Source organism: Acomys minous, assembly GCF_964271855.1.
Source record: "Acomys minous genome assembly, chromosome: 2".
Classification (NCBI taxonomy): domain Eukaryota; kingdom Metazoa; phylum Chordata; class Mammalia; order Rodentia; family Muridae; genus Acomys; species Acomys minous.
In genome coordinates this window covers 138,647,079-138,669,194 of record NC_140484.1, presented here as the reverse complement: position 1 = coordinate 138,669,194, position 22,116 = coordinate 138,647,079, and the positions used below count along the sequence as shown (strand labels likewise).

Below are 22,116 nucleotides of genomic sequence, written 5' to 3'. Positions count from 1 at the left end.
CACCTTCACCTGGACTAGTCGCTAACCCACACTTGCTTCTCCTCGCCTGCCTCCCCGCACCTCTAAGGGGGCAGCCGCTGCTGTGCTTTAAATTCATCATGCTTTGGCTTTTTGGTTTGGTTAGGCACATGCATATCACACGTGTCTGTATGAGGACACCTTTCCAGATGGAGGGGTCTGGAAGGTGGACATTCCTCACCGTGGAGGTTTCCTGCCCCCTGGACTCCTGGGTCCCACAGTCTCTTCCCCGTTCCCGCTCACTAGCACATCTCCAGGTCCTTCCACACCATGCGCAGGGCAACTCCCCGAACTGCCACCCAGCAAGATGCCAATGGAGGAAAAAATGAAAAAAACTAAAACGATTCTGAAGATCCCATTGGCTACCATCCTAGGTGTAAGAAGAAAAAAAGCATCACTGTGCCAAGAAGGCGCTCTGGTGTGGGCCTAGGCTGGGGTGCAACCACTGCTGGTGAGTCATGCCAACACACAGCCAGCTTCTCCCCAGAGTGCCCACCCCTTGGCTTCTGTGAGCTCAAGAACACGTTTCCTTCTTCCAGCCAACCATAAACTCACATCAGATAAAGTTCGGTTACAAAAGGTAGACTATGTTTATTTGGAGTCACAAGCAGCTGACTGAGTCACTGTGACTCAGGACCACAAAGACTCCTGTGCCTCCACTTCTGTCTAGTCCTGTGGTGAAGCCAAGACCAGCACAAGTGCCTCTTGGGGCTCGTTCACAGGTTTACGAGTTTCTCGTTGAGGGCAATCTGTGACTGGGTGAGATTGGCCAGGTAGGTCACCATCAGCAGATCCTGGAAGACAAAGGATAAACAGAGTGAGGGGCTGGGTGGGACGGTGACAGAAAGGCGGGTGCCGGCCAGCTCTCCTGTGGATGCTAGCTATGAAGAGCCCCGGGGGAGTGCCAGTGGGGACAGTCAGAGCAGGGGTTGAAGGTGGAAGCCAGGAGGGGAATGTGCATGGACCGTCCTCTCTGGTGCTTACAGGGGACTGTAGTGGAGACCTGTGGGGTACAGGTGGTGTGTCCTGTGAACGAGGAAGGGAGAAACTAGGAACTACCTTTGTTACCTTGAATTGTAGCACGTCTAGCTAACAAGTCACGGCAATACCAGTGGCGCTTCAGACAGGCAGTCAGGGGAGGACACACTGTACTGCCTACAACCTGCACCACATAGCGCAGTTCCGCTACCTAACTCCCAGGTACAGCCACGGCACTTACATTGATGTTGCTGTTGAGCATGGTCTCAAAGTCATCAGGAACTATCTTGGGTACTTGGTTAACCAGGCTCATCAAAAAGCGGCCTACTGTGTTGTCAGCTGACACTTTTCCAGACTGAGCACAAAACAAAGACTCAATGAGGCACTGTCAGGTACTGTCACCAGCAGACCCTGCAGGGAGGCGCCCCCTTCTCACCAGCACATCCTCTGCATACTGCAATACGGTGCTTAGAGCATCCTGGATGCGAGCTGAGGCCCCTCCCACCTGCTGTAAGTCACTTGAGAGTCCAATCACCCTGTTGGGGCTAAAGCATGTCTTCATGATGAGGTCAACTGTGGGCAGGCAGTAAGAGGCAACAGAGAAAACTTAGTCACGACAAGAGGAAAAAGGTCTCTAACCACCTATGAACACTTTTCATGTCCTCTGGACGCAGTCAGCTCCCCAAAATTCCTGCTCACCCCTCATGGACTTTTCCTCCTTTGGAGAGCTCAGCTCCCTGCCTGGCATGCTAGCTACTGCTTCTGACCTCATATGGATGACCATGTGGCCTGTGACACTGATGATTTCCTACCCTGAACAATCCCTCAACTTCCACTCGGCGTAAATCTTAGGTCAGTGTTCTTTAAGCCACCCAAGTCCTCCATGTTTGTCACAGAGAAGCAGCTCCCTCCCTTGACCCCCAAGGTCTCTAAGTGTATACGGGGGGGGGGGGGGGGGGGGGGACGGACGACGACTCACCTCCGATGCGCTCGGTGTCGTAGTAGGCATACTTCACCGTGAGAGGTGTGAACATCACTCCCATGGTCCTCCCGGGGACGCCCATTAACGTGCTGGGAAGGGGGAGAAAAGGTAAGCAGATGCCCTTGGAGCGGTTTCCTGTGTAGACTCGGCTGGGGAAGCAGTCACAGAAGTTCATCCTTCCACTGCCCCGGAAATAGCTTGAGAGCAAACTTTCCTTTTTCTCTTTGGCCTGGCCTCTTATCTCATAATGCCAGTGATGAGAACAGGACTCTGGATGTTCCTGGCTGCCCAGTCACCCATTTCCAAGGAAAGCAAACAACATACCACAGCGACCTTTTCTGGGCCTGAGCCTTTCTTTATCAGTGAAACTCTAAACTGGTTCATGCCCCAAACCACTAGATTGGGTGCTGGAAGTAACTTCCCTAAATTGTCTTTTACTATTTCAGCTCTGCATTTTTACCCGGACTTTGAGGCTGTTTGTAGAGACTAAGAGGGGTGAAGGAGAGAGCTCAGTTTAGTAATAAGCTCTTCCTTCCGCAGCTGCTCAAGTCTTCCCCAGCAAGCCCTGACAAACAACACGGGAGCTACCAGCAAGTTCTACCAGTCAACACTACAATGCTATTGTCCAAAAGTGTACTTAATCCCAGCTTAAAGGCTGATTCCAAACAAGGCCAGCGCCCTCTAGTTTATGATACTGTGCTAAGTCCTAGGAATAATGGATGTGCTGGTTGGGATTTTTTGTCAACTTGACATAAGCTAGGGTCATCTGGGGAGATCCGCCATTCTTCCACTAGACTGGCCTGCTGGCAAGTCTGTAGGGCATTTTCTTGACTGACAGTTGATGTGCCACCTTTGGGCAGGTGGTCCTGAGTGGAGTCAGGAAACAGTGTGAGCAAGGCAGGGGAACAAGGAAGCAAGCACCATCCCTCCGTGGTTCTGCTTTGGGCTCCCACCCTGACTTCCCTCAACGATGGACGGTGACCTGCGGGGTGAAATAAGCCCCTTCCTTCCCAAATTGGTTTTGGTCAGTGTTATTTTTGTATTTTTGATTTTTTTGGTTTTTCGAGACAGGGTTTCTCTGTGTAGCCTTGGCTGTCCTGGACTCACTCTGTAGACCAGGCTGGCCTCGAACTCACAGTGATTCACCTGCTTCTGCCTCCCGAGTGCTGGGATGAAAGGTGTGCGCCACCACGTCTGGCTTCGGTCAATGTTTTACCACAGCAACAGAAAGCAAACTAAGACAACGGAAAAACTAACAGTAATCGAGAAAAGCAATGGACAGGTCACAGAAAGACTACGATAAACATATCATGTAAGGGCTGTTTGTTCTAGAAAGACGACACAAACAAAACGTGGCAGTTTGTTTATATACTAAAGGCACTACCATTTGGAATGGTTACAAGCAACAAGTACTTCAGTCTAAGTAGGACCAGTAAGTGTAAATTATGGGATCAGACTTTGCTTCAGAAAGGTCTCTAATAACAGCTTTCAAAAAATGAATGAAGTTCCTGAAGAGAAAATGAACTGAAGAATCAGACCTGAGTTGGGTAGCTATGGGACATCATCTTTTTTTTTTTTTTTTGAGACAGGGTTTCTCTGTGTAGCCTTGGCTAACTCGCTTTGTAGAACAGGCTGGCCTCTTGAACTCACATTGCTCTGTCTGCCTCCTACTCCGTGAGTGCTGGGATTAAAGGCGTGCGTCACTAGGACTGGCTAGCAGGTCCTGTTAAGCGCTCCTACTGCCCCGGACTCACCTGACGTAGGCCTTGATGCTCATGCGCCCATTCTGGAGACCTGTGTCCACAGTGAGGTGAATGGGGTTCGGGGCTTCCCGGCTGTAGTACTCATGGATCAGCACTGAATGTTCTGTGATGTCATGGCCTGTCGCATACCTGGAAAACATGAGCAACTACAGATGCACAACATCTGATGCCAATATCTAATATAATAACGGTGAGGGCGTCTGTGAGGTTCTGATACCCCTATATAGCAGTAATTGACAATACATATTCTTGACTTTATAGGATCAGCACTAGACTGAGTTTATAGGTCACATGCTCTGAACATTCTATCTCTGAAAGAGAAGAGACAAGATCTAGTCTGATGACAAACGAGCCTGGCCCTCGATGTAGACTTTGCATCCACACCCACCCTCCCAAACTTACCAGCCTAGGATGAGCTCATTTGGGGAGACTTTTTTGTGTAATTCATACATATTCTTAGCAAACTCCATGTCAACAGCCACCTAAGAGGGAAGGCGGGGGAGGAAGTTAGGAAGCTGGAAGCATGCACCAGAAGTGAGCAGGAAGAGTGGCCACCCCCAGCGGATGAAGAGGCCAGACTGCACAGGAAAGCAGTGCTCCAGCTGCAGCTCTGGCTACACGCAGCACAGCAGGGCCCCGAGGGAGGCCGGCAGGGGAGAGGCTATGAAGAGCCACACAGGGGCTGCTTAATGCCACTCAACTCACTTCATCTTCTGACTCATTGTGTGGCACTGAAAAGCAGTTGGTGACTTCCACTGAGTGCTTGTCAACAGTTCCTGTAAAGAGAGAACAGCCAGGTGTTACATAATCCTGGGATCCCACAGCCCACAGCCTCTGACTATTTTCCTTCTTTCTCATTTTTTGAGGCAGGTTCTATGTAACTAAAGATGAACAAGACCTCCAAGCCTCATGTCTCCACCAGCCGAGTGCTAGGATTACAGGTGTGCATCACGACACCTGATTCTGTGGCTGGGGAGTGAACTCAGGGTTTCGTGCACGGCAGGCAAGTGCTCTACTAACTAAGCTGTTCCTCAGATCTCAGAGTCAGCAAACATGAAGCCAACACATAAGCCTCAAGCTCAGCATCAACAGACCAGTATTTCCAGCGACTGAAACTGTGGCGTAACCCCAATTCTCCCTTCTATTACCAAGCAGGGTTAAGTTTTCCTTCACACGGTTCCTTCTCCTGTCACTTCCCATTACTAGCCCTGCCCCATAGGAGCCACTCTTCACTCTCTGGAGGGGCGGTTCTCAGCCCCCCCATGCTGCAGCCCTTTAATACAGTTCCTCCGGTTGTGGAGACCCTGCCCCCACAACCATAAATTATTTTTGTTGCCACTTTGTAACTGTAATTTTAGTATTGTTATGAATAGTAACGTAAATCTGTGTTTTACCATGGTCTTAGGTTACTCCTTGTGAAAGGGTCCTTAGACCTCCAAAGGGGTTGTGACCCACAGGCTGAGGACCACCCTCTGGAGGTTGTGACCCACAGGCTGAGGACCACCCTCTGGAGGTTGTGACCCACAGGCTGAGGACCACCCTCTGGAGGTTGTGACCCACAGGCTGAGAACCACCCTCTGGAGGCTGGGCCTGAATGTTCACCAGCACAGCTCGCTGAAGACGTTAATGTCTACACAGACTGCTAGCAGAGCAGCCTAGCGTCACTGTAAGCAGCTTTCAGGAGGCGACCTTTAGGCCAGCCTCTCTATCTGTGACTCTACTTCGACATCAGTGTAAACATAACCTTGTGCTCGTTCCTGGGTCTCACTGGGCCACGGGTCCCAACTTCACTGCCAATCCCACCCCGCTGTAACATGTGCTAGTGGCTTGAGCTGTCTGCTAGGGCACAGACACACAGGTATACACTCTCTCTCCTGACCACTCGTCAACAACTGACTGCTGTGATGGCTTCCTCCGTTCCAGAGCCTGTGTTCTTAGTGCCTCCAGACAGTCTATGACAGTAGCCTCTTCCAGCTCTCTCCAGTCTCTTCCCAATCCGCTGGCTCCTCCTCTGGCACTTCGGGTTTCCAGGACTCTTAGCGGTCTAGTTTTTGCTCTATGTTCCTTTCCTAGGTCAAGTCCTAATCCACAAACATTTCAGCTAATAAATGTTTATGTGCGCAATCTCTTATGCATTATTTATGGCTGCTGCTTCTCCTCCTCCTCTTCTTCTTCTCAAGGCAGAGTTGAGTAGCTGAGAGACTTCACACAAAGCTGAAAATATTTCCAACATTTTCTTTTTTTTTTTAACCCAGCTGTCAATCCTTGTGGGAGGTGACTTCATGAACCTTCTCTTAGGATTTCAGTTACTTATCTTGTAGAGGCTGGGAAATACTCGTCCACATCTCATCATTTTCCTTATCACACTTATTGTTAAGTTTTCTCTTTCTTTACACTGACTGATTGTGCGTGTACATGTGCAAAGGCCTGCCTGTAGAGACCAGAGGACAATTGGCCAAAGCTGCTTTTCACCTACTATGTGGATTCTGGGAATTAAACCATCGTCAGGCTGGTGAACACTGTTGGCAGTCTTGCTTACTCAATTTTCTCCTTGACAAACCCACTGCCACAGTCAATGGCATCTCCGAAGCAATATATACCAAGCCCAACTCAAACTATGTATCTTTTTTCCATCTATGCACAACTGAAGGTCTAGAAATGCGCCACAATTGCCCTCTGATGCTGCACTTCTGATCACGCCACATCCTGCATCTCTCACTCTCCTGCCCCTCTGAGCCTACTTCTCAAGTGCTTCCACTTTACTAGAATGCCGTCCATCTGCCCCGCAGGCGCTGCTCAAGTCTACTGCTCTCCACAAAGCGGCCACACTTTCTATTCCCTGGTCTCAGCTTTGGAAGAACACAGCTCAAGAGCCTCCTGAGGTGAGGTAGTTATCTCAGCTCCCAGTGACTCTTGTCCCAGAGGCAGGGGCCTGGAACCACTGAGGGCTTCACCTCCTGCCCCCTCCCATAGGCCGGGGATGCTGACCTCTTCACACAGCGGACTTGCCAAGAGCTTACTTTTAAATTTTTTTCTTGTTTCATTTTTACTTATTTATTTATTTTTGGTTTTTCGAGACAGAGTCTCTCTGTGTAGCCTTGGCTGTCCTAGACTCACTTTTTATACCAGGCTGGCCTCAAACTCACAGCGACCCACCTGCCTCTGCCTCCCGAGTGCTGGGATTAAAGGCATACTCCAGCACTGCCCGGCTTGTTTCATTTTTAAATTAAAAAAAAAGCTTAATTCTCAACAGTGATATATTTTCAAACCACCAAATAAAGTGAAAGCAAATAAGTTTCTCAGTTTTCAAATTCCTGGCATGTTATATTTTTTAAGATTCATGGATAAGAAGTTAGTATTCTCAGGATTTTCAATTATTATATTTAAAACATATTTCTAATAATTTTTATGCTCTATAATTTGAATAGCTAAGGGTTTTATTTAAGGGACAATGGGCACTAAGTTTAGTAGTACTTGCGAAGAACTATACCTATGAGCATATTCACTGAAAACTATTCAAAAAGTCTTGTAGTAAAAACATAAAATTTAAATTCAAGTCTTGCTCCTTTTGGAATCACATGTGGACTCTGTCCATTTAAGGGCTTATTTCACTTCAAAAATGTGTTTCCCCTTAACACGTCCTTTTGTGTCTTTTCCGTGAATCTTTCATAACCTCCTAAATAGTTACCCCTATGTTCCACTGGGATACCCCATTAGCAGAACAGTCATCACATCTATAGTGTTATTTACGGGACTATAAGGTTACAGCAGGGTTCCTCTGACTAATACTGATTTCTATGTTCCTATCAATTTTATGGTACGTGAAAGTCACTGATTTTATTTAACCAAACAAAATCTTTTAGAAATTAAAGCCCAAGTTTTTAATTTTTAATTTTACAAATTAAAAGTCCCAGTTCCTACCAAACACATATTGCTTCACTCGTTTTTCTATCAACAGCTATTTTCTTTTTTTTTTAATATTTATTTATTTATTATGTATATAGTATTCTGTCTGCATGTACACCTGCACACCAGAAGAGGGCACCAGATCTCATTGTGGATGGTTGTGAGCCACCATGTGGTTGCTGGGAATTGAACTCATGACCTCTGGAAGAGCAGTCAGTGCTCTTAACTGCTGAGCCATCTCTCCAGCCCTCAACAGCTATTTTCTAACAGTGGGAACACTGACTAGGATTCAGTCTGAGAATCTACAGACTACAGCTGCCCTTCCTGTGATAAATGGGTGAAACATAAACCTTGGGTAGACATTTATTCCTTTACTTAGGTAACTCAAGAGACTGGAAATTAGATAGCACATTCAAGGTGTTTGTCAGATGGCAATTCACTGATGCAGAAATCATTTGTTAGAGAAGTAAACAGGGCAGTTATAGACCGCCAACAACACTGTAAGAGGTTAAAAGAGAGGCCAAGTTGAGATTACAGTTACAGAACTGAACTAAACTGGAGAGCATAAAAGATACTGTGACAAAGAAAATGCAAGTGTGCTTTGAGAAAAGACAATGTATCAACTCTAAGTGTTAGTAAAGTGCTACACTGTCCTAGACAAAAAGGCCTCTTATGTGGCAGATGGTGACCAACAGGTGTACCTTAGGTGCCAGACAGTAGTTGCTTTCTGTGGTGACTTCATTGTCACAAAAACTTCTGCCAAAGATGCCCCTGAAGGAACTAGATCTTTGGTGACATGTCAGAAGGCAAAAGCTAATCACTGCTGGATTCAGGGTACATAGCCTGTTCTCTGTGCAAAACCTGAATCATCTCCCAGGGTCTACGGACAACTAGTAAGAAAGAATGACGGCTACAACGCGAGTGGCCCAGCCCTGTTTAAAAGCTGTCACTAACGCAGAGTGTGCACGAGTCTGATAGGAGCAGCAGTCCCCAGAGAAAGAAATGTATTCAGTGGTCTTTAGTGCCTTTCAGTTTTACAGACCACTTTAACAGAAACTATTTACTCCCCTAAGTCTGTAACACGCGGTTGCGGGGTCGGGGGATGGGGTAGGGTTGGAGCAGGAACTTAGACCTGAGCATAAACAGACTTATTTCACTACAAACGGGTATGAGGGAAGACCTTGGGGCAGACGTCTGTCTGAAAAATTCAGGAAAGCGAGACATAGATCCAGAATGCGTTTTGGATAAACCTGGTTTATTTGTTGAACTGGGGGAAGCTGTTGACATATCCTTTCTCCTTTACGTGGGTATTTTTCTGTGTGTTGGGGAGTGATGGTGGCTAGTCAGTGGATAAGAGGGAAAATGTGGGCACTGAATTTAAAGGGGCCAAGGGTTCTGAACGTCTTGCTGGCACTAGAACTCACTTTTTGGCAGCATGCACCGTCCGTACTTAGCTGTTGGGAATATTAAAATATACTCAATAGCTCATATCTACTTCTTGCACATTTCTGTCGCTCAACCTAACAGTAATTCGGCAGGATTCAAGTCGCTTGGGAAGGCAAGCCACGGCAAGGAGGTGCAAAAATAGGAAACGGCAAAGAGTTCAATGGCGACGGCAGGAGAGGAAACAACCCAACAGGAGGGAGAGAAACTGGAAGGAAACATCTTCCCAGCACTCACCCAGCAGGGTTCCGATCACTCGGGCGGCTCCCTCGTTGCGTCGCTCGTAGCTGTCCACGATGGAAGCCAAAATGACAGGGTGCAGCCTGACCACGCGGCCGCCGGGGAAAGGCCCTGGGAGGGCGGGCCCGGGCTGCGATGGCGCCGGCGTCTGCGCAGGGGCTGGCGCGGAGGCCGGGGACTGGCCCGGAGCCGCCGGCGTGCTTACCGCAGGGTCAGACGAGACGGGCGCCGGGGCAGCAGCGGGAGTCGCAGCCGGCGCCGGAGATGTCGTGGGCGCTGCTGTCGGGGCTGAAGCCGGGGTCGCGATGACGGCCGGCGCCGGGGCTGCGGCTGCGGAGGCAGGAGGGACATTCGCCGGTACGGCAGGGGACGCCATCTTGCCGAGAAAGAGGGAGCCTAGAACCGAAGGACAGGCGTTGGGAAGTCTTAGGAATTTGATTGGCTAAATTAGTACCACGTGAATCGGCTCTTGACGGCTATTGGACACTGACATTTCCGGCTGGTTGTTTAGCGAGATTGTGTGCGCTTTAATTTCTGTTCGATGCACACTCAGCGTGCAGCGGGTCAAAGTAGTTCCTAGTAATTTTGGGACCATCTGGGGGCGGGGGGCGGTGGGGACAACTAGCAATCTACATAGTTACCACTAGATGGCGGCACAGAGTAGTGTAAAGGTTGCAATTCTTTTTTAGACTTAAATTGGATATTAAATGTCAAAGTTACTTAAAGGGGTTTCATTGTTTCATCCTTTAAATTAATTAATTAATTAATTAAATTTTGTTTTGTTTTGTTTTTGTTTTTTCGAGATAGGGTTTCTCTGTGTAGCCTTGGCTGTCCTAGACTCGCTTTGTAGACCAGGCTAGCCTTAAACTCGCAGTGATCCTCCTGTCTCTGCCTCCCGAGTGCTGAGATAATTAATTCATTTTTTGGAGTCTCTGGAGATCGCTAAGCACCGCAGGTTGGCTTTGAACTCAACTTGACCTCCTTGCCTCTGCTTCCTGAATGCTAGGATTATAGGCAAGAGGCACCATTCTTGGCCAACAGTGCCTTATTTGTGATGGCTTCATAAAGTATCACCAGGGAGGCATATTCATTCAACAATTTAAACGTTTTGTATGTACCAGGAACTCTTTTAGGTGCTTGGGTATATACCTGAGCTAAACAGCGAAGGTTTGCTTTCTACTGTGGAAAGAAAAGTACTAGGTAAACCCTGCACTATGTAAGAAAGTGCTATGACACACAGTAATAATTATTATTTGATTGTGCTAAGAGAAAGAAATGATCAGTGAAGGTTATGGGGGCATTAGGAGTTGTGAAAGGTCAAGACAGGTCACAATCAAGTTGGGGTGGAAACTTAAAGACTTTAGGCAGCCAGCTTTTGTTTGGGGCTTTGGAGGGAAATCCCTTCTGGTGGAGTGAGCTGTTAGTGTGGAGGACTTAAGTGAGTGAGAGCAAGCCTAGTGTATTTAAGGAAATTATTTGGTGGCTAGATGTCAAGATCAAAAGAAAGGATAGATCGCCAAGCAGGGTCAGGGACCTATTATTAAGACTCCTATGTTATAAAAAATCTGGGGCAGTGGAAAGATGGCTCCCCAGCCAAGAGACAGTACTGTTACTGCAGAGGGTCTGAGTCGGGTCCAGCAAGGGGAAGGGGGTGGTTGGTGGGTGGCTCACAGCTACCTGCACTCTGGTTCCAGGGGAGCCCATGCTCTTTTCTGCCCCCCCCACATGTACATACCCCCTCAGACACAGGCATACACAATTGAAATACATTTTAGAAAAGGCATTGTGATTATAAAAGATGAGACATTTTAAAATGAGCCTTTTTTTTTTTTAATCTGTGGCTAGCAGGCTGGAGATTCAGGAGTACTGAAGGCATTGGCTCAATTCTGAAAGCCAGCAGGCTCCAACATTTCTGTTTGATTCAGAAGGCCGGAGGAAACCCACGATCCTTCTCAGATTAAGTAGTGCAGGAAGCCCTTTCTTTCTTCCTTCCTTCCTTCCTTCCTTCCTTCCTTTCTTTCTTTTTTTCTTTCTTTTTTTAAAAAAGATTTATTTATTTACTATGTATACAATGTTCTGTCTGCATGTGTGCCTGCCCGCCAGAAGAGGGCACCAGATCTCATTACAGATGGTCATGAGCCACCATGTGGTTACTGGGAATTGAACTCAGGACCTCTGGAAGAACAGACTATGCTCTTAACCGCTGAGCCATCTCTCCAGCCCCTCTTTTTTTTTCTTTCCTTTCTCTCTTTTATTTTCAAGACAGGATTTCTCTGTGTATCCTTGGCTGTCCTGAAACTTGCTCTGTAGATGAGGCTGGCCTCAAACTCACAGATCTGCCTGCTTCTGCCTCCTGAGTGCCGAGATTAAAGGCGTGTGCCACCACTGCCCTTCATTCTTTTTTTTTTTTCAAAAGAATTTTTGTGTGTATGGTATATGCACAGGCGTGTATGTGTGTGTGTGTGTGTGTGTGTGTGTGTGTGTGTGTGTGAGTGTGAGTGCATATGAAGGCTAAAGGAGACCACTGGGTGTCCTGCTCTGTCACTCTCTGACTTATTCCCTTGAGACTGGGTCACCCACTGAACCTGGAGCTAGGCTGATAGTCAGCAAGGCCCAATGACTCTCTGTCTCACTATCCACAATGCTGGGGTTACAGGCTCCTGTGCTACCACACCTGGCTTTTGGTGTGGGTGCTGGGATTCTAACTCAGTCTTTATGCTTGTATATCAAGTGCTCTTATCTGCTGCACCATCTTGAGTTTTCTTGTTAGTGTAGATTCTCCATACTTGGATGCTATTTATTCCCACCTATTCCCTTCCTTTATTCCTCCTGTTAGTCTTTCCCTTCCCTTGTCTTCTTTCTGCTTTCTTGTTGTTGTCATCTTCATCATTGTGTGTGTGTATGTGTGTTGTGTACGTGTGTTGTGTGTGCTGTGTGTGTGTTGTGTGTGTGTGATTTCATATGTAGAAATAAAATTCTAGGACCCACAAATGAGGGAAACATGGCCCATATAAACAGTCATAGGAGGCCCCTCTTACTCATGAGAGGGCCAGGACTTTTCGTTTGTTCAGGCCTCCTCTGATGGGCTGAGGGGCACCCACATTAGGGAGCATAGTCGGCTTTAGTCAACTATGGACTCAAATGAGAGTCTCATCCCAAGTGCAGACTCACAGAAACACTCAGTGAAATGTGCACCAAAGGTTGGGGTATACAAAATTAGCCATCGCATGCCACTTTCTAGTTACCCCGGGGAGTAATGTTTGAGAAATCATGCTTGGGGGAAAAAAAGCAGGATTATCTCTACCAGGGACTCATATGAAGGAGGGGCTATAGACTGTTTACCTAGCTCATCTCAAGGACTGAAAGCAACCTCGCTCCTCTTGTCTCCTTTCTGTTTTTTCTGCTCTGTGGTTATGTCTCCATGTATCCCTTCTTTCACTTATTTATTCATTTACTGATTCATTCATATTACATCTCAGTTGTTCGCCCATCCCTTGTATCCTCCCATTCCTCCCTCCCTCCCTCTTCCCCTCTACTCCCCTCCCCTATGTCTGTGACTGAGGGGGACCTCCTCCCCCTGTATATGCTCATAGGGTATCAAGTTTCTTCTTAGTGACCTGTTATCCTTCCTCTGAGTGCCACCAGGCCTCCCCATCCAGGGGACGTGGTCAGAAATGGGGCCCCAGAGTTTGTATGAAAGTCAGACCTCACTCACCACTCAACGATGGAGAATGTCCTGCCCATCGGCTAGATCTGGGTAGGGGTTTGAAGTCTACTGTCTAAATTTTCCTTGGCTGGTGCCATAGTTTGAGCAGGAAGGACCCCAGGACCCAGATCTGCCCATCATAATGTTCTTCTTGTAGGTTTCCAGGACCCTCCGGATCCTTCTATTTCCCCATTCTCCCATGCTTCTCTCACCTAAAGTCCCAATAGGATGTCCTCCCCTTTGACCCACTTTACTGGTAAGTAAAGTCTTTTATGGGACATACCCCTTGGGCTAGTGTCTCGATATAAGTGAGTATATACCAGTTGTCTCTTTTTGCTTCTGGGTGAACTCACTCATTATGATAATTTCTAGCTTTCACTTCTTTTTCTCTCTCTGTTTTCTATCCTTGGTCCCTGTTTTCCTCATTTTAATCTTCTTTCTTTAGGGGACTCAGTTTCTCTAGTCATCATCTCTGTCTCTAGCTAGGACAGGGTTAACATCGTTTCATCTCTTAGCTCCACCCCTCCTATTAAACTCAGTTCCTGTTTCTATAAATACTTAGGTGTTACTAGGAATCTCTGGCACAGTGACTTAGACCTTGAGATCTGGCGTTGGTACAGTAAGTGGCCTCTGCTTTTTGTCGTCCTATCTCTAGGCAGCCATGCCATTTTCTTTTCCTTTCCCCATCTTGGCTTCTTGGTCTTGCTCTCTGGTGCTCTGGTTTCTGCTTCTGCCTTGAGCTTGGCTAAGGCCTTGAGCAAGTCAGTTCCTATGTCTGCCAATTCCACTGGACTCCTAGAGTGCTCACAGAGCATCGTGACCGGGGCTTTGGGGAAGGGAGAAAGGTGCACAGGGTGAGAGGGCTGGCAGCGTTTATTTCCTGGCTTTCTCCTCTTCTACCGATGCTGCCTTCAGGCTCTTTGGCCATCGTGTTAGCCATACATCATATGGAATACAGCACCTGTCAGACATGCCCACACTCATCTCCTGACCATGAAACCGCACAGCTGCCTCTCCAGCCAACAGCCTTTCTCTTTGTTAAGCTTGTATTCTGCCTTTGCTTAGGATCCTAATCCAGCCCCTGATCTCAATGCCGCACCCCTCCCTGGGATTTCTGTCCTGACTCCTCCTTTGGATGCGTTTTATTGGCATTTAAAAATACCCCCTTTCCTTGGCCTAGTGCTTCCCCGTCACTGCAGATTCCCTTCATTGCTAAGTTTCCTGAAAAAAACTTGTCTACACACATTATCTCCCCTTCTTTGCCTCCTGTCTTTTCTCTGGGAAGATCTATGACCCTATTGCTCTATCAGGGCCGTGTGTGTGCACAGAAAGTCAACTCATTATAAAGTCTGTGGCTTCAAACAGTTTTCATCTTCCTCACATCCTTATTGTCTTCCCCAAGACAACCACTTAAGTCTCTTATGTCTTTGTGTACACACACACACACACACACACACACACACACACACACACACACACACACACACTATGTGTGTTGTGTATATATATACCTGTGTGAGTGTGTGTATTTTGTGTATGCACAGGGCAGAGGATGTCAGATGTCTTGTTTTTTAACTCCACTGTCTTCCTCTTAGGCAGTATCTTCCATTGAGCTTGGAGGCAACAAGTCCCAGCCATCCTCATGCACCCAACTTCTGGTTTTACATGGGTGTGAGAATCTGAGCTTGTTGCTCAGGTAGACATGCTCACAAAGTGCTTTTATACACTGAACTGTCTCTCTAGCCCCTTTGCATGTCTGTACTTCTAAATAGCGCGCACACACACACACACACACACACAAAACTGCTCTTTGACTCAAAGCTTTAGGCATCATCCGTCAACTTTTTATCCTAACTATTTCATTACTATCCTTTCTATTTAAAAAAAAATACTTCATGTGGATGAGTGTCCTGCCATGTGCCTGCTTGGTGCCCTGAGAGGCCAGGAAGGGATATAGGATCCGCGGGAACTAGAGTTAGTGGATAGACGGTGTGAGCTGCTGTGTGGGTGCTGGGGATTGAAGCCAGGTCCTCTGGAAGAGCAGCCCGAGAGAGTTCTGACGCATGGAGTTATCTTTCCTGCGCCTGCACCTCTAGCCGCTCACTGTGGCTGTAATTCAGGCTGCAGTCATTCCGCAGGCACACTGGTATGTGCATGCAGATATTGTGCACCTGAGAGCTGCAGTTCACGACATTTTACATCTTACTCTCTTGTTTCTTCACTTTTCATTTCTATTTTTCTGGTAACTTCCTGTTGGCTTTTTCACCTTTGGTTGTCTCTACATAGCTTTTTCAGAAAGACAAAGGCATCAGTGAAACTACCAACCCACTGTTCATTTTATCTTGAGAACAATCTTTTTGGAGAAACTGCTCCAAATTTAAGGGGATTTAGGGAGCTCTCTGCTCTCTAGGCCAACTGACCTTTTAGGCACATTGAGGAATGTGTTTATATTTCCATTTCACAGAATTCCCTGTTTTCTTTCTTTTTTCATTTAGGCCATAGCACATCCTGCAGTGGCTTCACCATATTGAACCAATGGCAGGCACTGTGGCAGAGGACATAGTGACAATGCTCCACTTCCTTTGTCTCTGGTGAAACTGCCCCGGTTCAGACTGGGGTCAAGTTGTAAAGAGGGCAAGTGATTTCAGGGAGGGATGTGTATCATCTTCTGTGCTGTTTTTCTTTTGGTGATATAATAGTTCATGCATTTGGACCCTCCTTTGTGCCTCAAGTTTAATGCTTGAAAAATAAGGTCAAAAATAAGGTAAAAAAATTGCTTATGCCAATGGACAGATCTGATGTGTGAGCATGTCTGATTCCCTGCTCACTGAAGTCCCCACCCTACCCTGGGTTCCCACCCCCCCTAACCCTCCCCCAGGACTCACCACATCCCCCACTCTCCAAATACCACCCCCAACACTGGGCCTTTAGACAGGGGGTTGGTGCCTGAGAATTCACACCTTACTTTTAATTCTAACCCCACCAGATGATAAAGGACTGGTTGGTCCTTTTGGATAAGAGGCCCCAGGGTGGCCTGCAGAGCTGAAGATGGACCTGCTCCATCTCTCCTGCACAGCTAGCTTTTTGTTTCTTGTCCCTGGAAGCTGAGTCACCCTCCCACCTCCAGCTCCTCAGGCCCAAGCTTGACTAGACCTGTGCTCCTCACCTGTTGTTTTCTTGTCCTCCTGGACTCAGCTTCCCCAGAACCAGAACTTTGTGTGGGATCCCCAGGTTTTTTTTTTTTTTTTAATCCTTGACACTTTTGAGTCCTGGCTTCTGCCGTCCACTTCTTCGCACAGGCCCAGGACCGGTGGCAAGAGTCCCTGTGCCCCAACGTGGTTTCTTCCTTTCCTTGGTATTCGGTCAAAACACTGATAAGTGAGTCTCATCAAGTCTGGTACCGAAGACTGTTCTGAGCATCTGCAGATGCACTTCCACAATGGATTCCTCATGGCTGTAGACAACATGTGTCTCCTGGGTTCTGACCGCCTCCTGTCAATCATTGCCGTTCTCTTTCCCTTTAGTAAGCACTGAGCTGAAGAAGTCACTTGGCACAAAGGAAGCACCAATAGCATCTGCCCCTTCTTACTTGTTTGAACTTGTCTCCTTACCTACATAGGAGACAGGCTTTGGACCCCATGAGTGGCTGAGCTCATGATGCTGGTGTGTGAGGCAGTGGACTGAGGGTGCAGCTTTCTTATCTTCCCGTCTTTGTGGTCTCAGCAGATATGTACAAGTTTTGGACACATTCACAATCAGGGGAAGGCTCACATTTGAAATGTAAAAAACGAAAACCATTTTCTTAATGCTGGTTAAGGAGGCATCAGGTGTAACTTAAGAGTGCCTATGGGCATCTGGGGATATTGCTCAGTTGGTTGAATGGTTAACTAACACATATGAACCCCTAGGTTCAATCCCCAGGCACCCCATAAAGCCAGGTGTGGTGGTGCATGACAGTAATCCCAGCACTCAGGATGCAGATGCAGGAGGAACAGATGTTTAAGGTCATCTTCAGCTATAAAAAAAACCTTTGAAGCTGGCCTGGAATGCACAAGATTCCATCCCCTACACAAAAATGTATACAAGAAGGAAGGAAGGAAGTGGAGCCCTTCTTGCCAGTTACCACACAGGTACACACGCTATCTGATAGAGCTGGGATGACTTGACAATTTCCCCTGCTGTCTCATCCACTTGCCTTTCTTGGAGCGTCACACATAACTGGTTGCGACCAACCCCCCTCCCCGACCCCCCCCCCTTGCGGACCCCAGGGCCTCTTCTCTCCAGACTTCCAAGCACCCCAGAAGGTAGAGCAGTTGGACAATCTCCAGGCTGGTTCCGGCTCGGCATCGTCTCACTATTTCTCACTTCCAGGTGGTGGGGCTGAGCTCTGGGCACCATGGCCTTGGCACGGGCCAACAGTCCCCGAGAGGCATTGCTCTGGGCCTTGAACGATCTTGAGGAGAACAGTTTCAAGATGCTGAAGTTCCACCTACGGGATGCAACCCAGTATCCCCTAGCTCGAGGGGAGCTGGAGGGGCTGAGTCGGGTGGACCTAGCGTCGAAGCTCATCTCGATGTACGGAGCACAGGACGCTGTGAGAGCGGTGAGCAGAAGCCTGCAGGCCATGAACTTGATGGAGCTTGTGGACTACCTCAGCCAGGTTTGTCTGAATGGTGAGTGCAGCCTGAGAGAGGGGAGTGAGGGCAGCATCAAAGGCACCCCCAGGCACCTCCACAGACTCGAATAGTCTGTAATACGTGCCTTTCCTTACACCCCCCCATCTTGGGGATCCCCAGCGCTCCCAGGGTCTTAGTCTCTAGATAAGGAGTCTGAAGGATGCCGGTTATAGACGCTGGGCTGGAAGCCCGCAGGAGGTGGGGCTTATGATATCGTATCACTAGAGCGCCCCACCTCCTGCCTTTAGCAGCGGTGTTGGAGAGGCTGGAGAAGGGGAGGGGACACAGAAAGGGCGCAGTGTTGGTGGAGTGATTTCCATTAGCGAAGAGGAGCAGCATCAGGGTGTGGGGGTCACGCCTCCCCAGCTTCATGACGGGCAGCAAGGCTGTGGACTAACGTGAACCTAGACGGCAGTGGAGCCTAATGAGCCACCTCTTCCTTTTTTTGGAGTGCAGGTCAGGGGCCTCTGTTGGCACCCGTGATTTTTCTTGGTTTCCTTTCTTTCTTGAGACCTCTTGTGCTGTACAACGGGAGTACACAAGGTGAGGTGATAGCTGTCAGTGGGTGCTTGTAACACGGGTGTCAGCGCCTTAGTTCAAACAGCAGAATCCATGTTTTGTTATTTAAAGCTGAGGGCGTGATGGTGTGCATTTACTACTTTTTGTTGTTGTTGTTTAAAGGTGTGTGTGACACCACGTCTCTTATAATCCCAGTGTTGGGAAGGCAGAGACAGGAGGGTCTAGTGCATTTATCGGCCAGTCCACCTTAGTCTACTTGATGAACCCCCAGCTCAATGAGAAACCCTCACTCACACACTCAGGGCGGCACCCGGGACCTTTAGCTGAGGTTACCCTCGGGCCTCCACATGCGTCATGCACCCACATACAGGCATGCGCAGATACACACAAATGGGGGTGGGGAGAGGAGGAGAAGGAGGAAGAGAAGAGCAAAGAAAAGAAGAGACAGAAGGGAAAGGAGGGGAGGCCAAGGGAAGGCAAGAGAAACAGGAGGACATGAGGCCCCAGTCTTGGCTCCTGTTTAGCTGTTTGGTTGTCTTTCGCTCTGACCCACTCTTTACCAGAAACAGACTCCTGTTACCTCATCAGCTTTCAGTTTGCCCCCCCCCCCTCTGTCCTCATCTCATCCCATGAGGAGATTTCACAGGGCTGACACTGAGGTGCACACCCCCCCTTTCCTTCACACAGTGCACACTCTCTGTCAGGCCATTCTCAGAAGCATGTGTAGATACAAATGTACTCACACGCAAAACAAGCCCTACGCACACCTCTCACCCCCACACGCACGCACAATAGTTTCACTTCATGGAGCTCCAACTACAATCTTCAAAGCGACGCAAGTTAGAAAAGGCAGAAGATGAGACTAAAGGGCCAACGCAGGGTTTGAAGGGTTTACTTTGCCTTTTCTTGTTCGCATTCAACACCCGAAACCCCATTTGTGTCACTCAGATTACAGAGAAATCTACCTGGAGCATGTGCGCTGCTTGGAAGACAGGCAAGACTGGCGTGTTAACAGCAGCCTTAAGCTGCTCCTGGTGCCCTCATCCAGCTCAGGGAGTTGTGGACGGCCTTCCTGTTCTGACCTGGATCCTATTCAGGTGGAGGCTCTATTTGCTCCGGAGGCGGAGTCCAACTCAACCCCGCCCACAGTGGTGATACAAGGATCTGCCGGCACTGGGAAAACAACCCTGGTCAAAAAACTGGTGCAGGACTGGGCCAAAGGGACCCTGTACCCAGGCCAGTTTGATTATGTTTTCTATGTGAGCTGCAGAGAAGTGGTCCTGCTGCCCAGGTGTGACCTGTCCAGTCTCATCTGCTGGTGTTGCGGAGACGACCAAGCCCCAGTCACAGAGATTCTGAGGCAGCCTAAGCGCCTCCTGTTCATCCTGGATGGCTATGATGAGTTACAGAGGTCCAGTCGAGCTGAGTGCGTACTGCGCATTCTGATTAGGAGGAGGGAGCTGCCATGTTTCCTCCTCATTACCTCTCGGCCTCCAGCTTTGCAGAGTCTGGAGCCCATGCTTGGTGAACGGCGGCGACATGTCCACGTCTTAGGCTTTTCTGAGGAGGAGAGGAAGAGCTATTTCAGCTCCTATTTTACTGATAAGGAGCAAGCGAAGACTGCCCTCGAGTTTGTGCAGAACAATGCGGTTCTCTACAAAGCATGCCAGGTTCCATGCATTTGCTGGGTGATCTGTTCCTGGCTGAAGATGAAGATGCTAAGAGGCCAGGAAGTCTCAGAGACACCTAAAAACAGTACAGACATCTTCACTGAGTACGTGTCCACCTTCCTGCCCACAGAGGGCAACGGGGACAGCTCTGAGCTCACCCGCCACAAGGTTCTGAGGAGTCTGTGCTCTTTGGCGGTGGAGGGCATCCGGGACCAGCGCCTGCTGTTTGAAGAGGACCTCCTCAGGAAGCACAGCTTAGATGGCCCTAGCCTCACTGCTTTCCTGAACAGCTTTGACTACCGCGAGGGACTTGGCATCAAGAAACTCTACAGCTTTTGCCACGTCAGCTTCCAGGAATTCTTCTACGCCATGTCCTTCCTTGTGAAGGAGGACCAGGGTCATCTGGGGGAGGCAACGTGCAGAGAGGTGGCAAAGCTGGTGGAGCTGGAGAAATACGAAGAGGTAACTCTAAGTTTGCAGTTCTTGCTTGACATGTTGAAAACGGACGGCACCTTGAGCTTGGGGCTGAAGTTCTGCTTTAGAATTTCCCCCTCAGTAAGGCAGGATCTGAAACATTTTAAAGAGAAAATGGAAGCCATAAGGTACAACAGGTCGTGGGATTTGGAACTCTCTCTCTATGATTCCAAAATAAAGAAACTCAAACAAGGCATCCAGGTGAAAGATGTCATTTTCAATATACAACGTTCAGGCGGAAAGAGCCCTGGTAAGAGGAAGCCGTTTTCACTGAGCGGCAGCGTTGGGAAGGGGCAGGTACAAAGCCCTCTCTTGGAAACTGATAATCGCACAAGGAAACAAAAGAAGGCTTCTAATGGGAAAAGCAAAGGGGCAGAAGAACCAGCCCGGAAGGTTAGAAACAGCAGCCTGGCAAGCACAGAAGAGGGTTACAAGGAGGCGGAGGATGAGGAGGATGGTTGCTTGGAGAGACTGGAGGATGGGGGCCGGCAGAGAGTTCAAACGGATAGAGAGAGGAGAGACCAGACGAATGGGCAGCAGAGAGAGTGAAGGCCACAGAGATGAATAGAATTACACAACTGAGGACCAGGAGACTTAGCACAGCATACTCAATGCCTCACTGGAAGCAACCAGCCCTCACCATGGACACTTGAAGTTTATAGTTAGTTAGCATCTCTCCCCCTCCTGTGGTCGTGTGAAGTCATTTTGAGTAGCCCCTTGTACGCTGACATCAATGACTAAGACTTTAATTCTGACATTATATTCTTTTTTTTAAAAAAAATAAAATACACTGTTTAAATTAATAAAGCGGGAATTGTATGCTGTGGCATAATGGGAAGACCTCGCGACTGTATTTGTGTTCAAGTGTTTCTTAAATAAAGAGCAGCTTTCCATTCTTTCTAGACACTAACATACTTTCTTTTATTAGCAGTGGGTCATGGGTGGTCATAGCCCTACACACTGGTCTTGGAAATTCTATTTTACTTTGACATGACAACTGATTTTTATTTATGAAAAGGTGATGCAGATCCAGGAATGAGCACGTGTTCTTTACTGCTCTTGGTCTCTCTATAAAGAAGAAGGGAAGAAGGACTCTTGTTGTAGGTATGATGAGTTGATTGAACTCATTTCATAGTTGAGGAACTTGAGGTATAATCAAGAGCCCCATTTAGTTTTTAAGATTCCTCAGAAAGTTCTTGGCCCTCACACCACAGCTAACCATGCAGAGGCCTCCAGAGACTGCCAGGATGGCCTTTAATCCTGCTCAGTGGCTGTTGCAGGCTCTAGTGTGGCTGTGTATGGGCCCCATAGAAAATCTACAGACATGATTTTTGTTTTTCTCATCTCTCCCCACCTCTCATGAGTTGATCGCACAGGCAGCAAATTCCAGTCATCTGCCAGACAATCCCAGATGTCTGGGCCTAAGGAACTTAGCCTTGAATGGTGAGCCTAGGACACAGTATCTCTAACTGTTAACTAGTTTCCACATGGTGAATGTTGTGGCTTGACATCTGACAATCACATCCATGGTAAATTGAACCTACAGACTGTATACACACACACACACACACACACACACACACACACACACACACACACACACACACACAATATGTCTAAGAAGCAGTCTGTGTGCTCATGAGCTTATTTAGAGAGCAACTGATAACTGGATTACTGACAGCTGGGTGATGCTGATTGGTACCCACTGAGCTAGGCTGTGTTGTCTCCCCAAAGAAGTGGT

At 48.1% G+C, this 22,116-nt stretch overlaps 2 protein-coding genes across 6 annotated transcripts; one reads left to right on the top strand and one right to left on the bottom strand.

Annotated features, from left to right (window-relative positions):
- Positions 1-584: 584 nt before the first annotated feature.
- Positions 585-9,742, bottom strand: EIF3F (eukaryotic translation initiation factor 3 subunit F). The gene is made up of 8 exons (XM_084772167.1): positions 9,328-9,742; positions 4,447-4,517; positions 4,144-4,223; positions 3,733-3,870; positions 1,976-2,067; positions 1,433-1,569; positions 1,238-1,351; positions 585-812 (listed from the first exon to the last, which is right to left on the bottom strand). The coding sequence occupies exons 1-8, from the start codon at positions 9,704-9,706 to the stop codon at positions 735-737; spliced, it is 1,089 nt and encodes a 362-aa protein (XP_084628293.1). The 5' UTR covers positions 9,707-9,742; the 3' UTR covers positions 585-734.
- Positions 9,743-13,607: 3,865 nt separating this feature from the next.
- On the top strand, positions 13,608-21,563 carry NLRP10 (NLR family pyrin domain containing 10). 5 transcript variants are annotated; one of them, XM_084765759.1, is made up of 4 exons: positions 13,608-13,655; positions 15,532-15,800; positions 17,408-17,709; positions 19,180-21,563. In XM_084765759.1, exons 3-4 carry the CDS (start codon positions 17,433-17,435, stop codon positions 20,922-20,924), a joined length of 2,022 nt encoding a protein of 673 aa, XP_084621885.1. In that variant the 5' UTR covers positions 13,608-13,655; positions 15,532-15,800; positions 17,408-17,432; the 3' UTR covers positions 20,925-21,563. The 5 variants fall into 5 exon arrangements, with proteins under 5 accessions (XP_084621885.1, XP_084621884.1, XP_084621883.1 ...); XM_084765758.1 differs by having other exon boundaries at positions 16,945-17,709; XM_084765757.1 differs by having other exon boundaries at positions 15,532-17,166.
- The last annotated feature ends 553 nt before the right edge of the window (positions 21,564-22,116 follow it).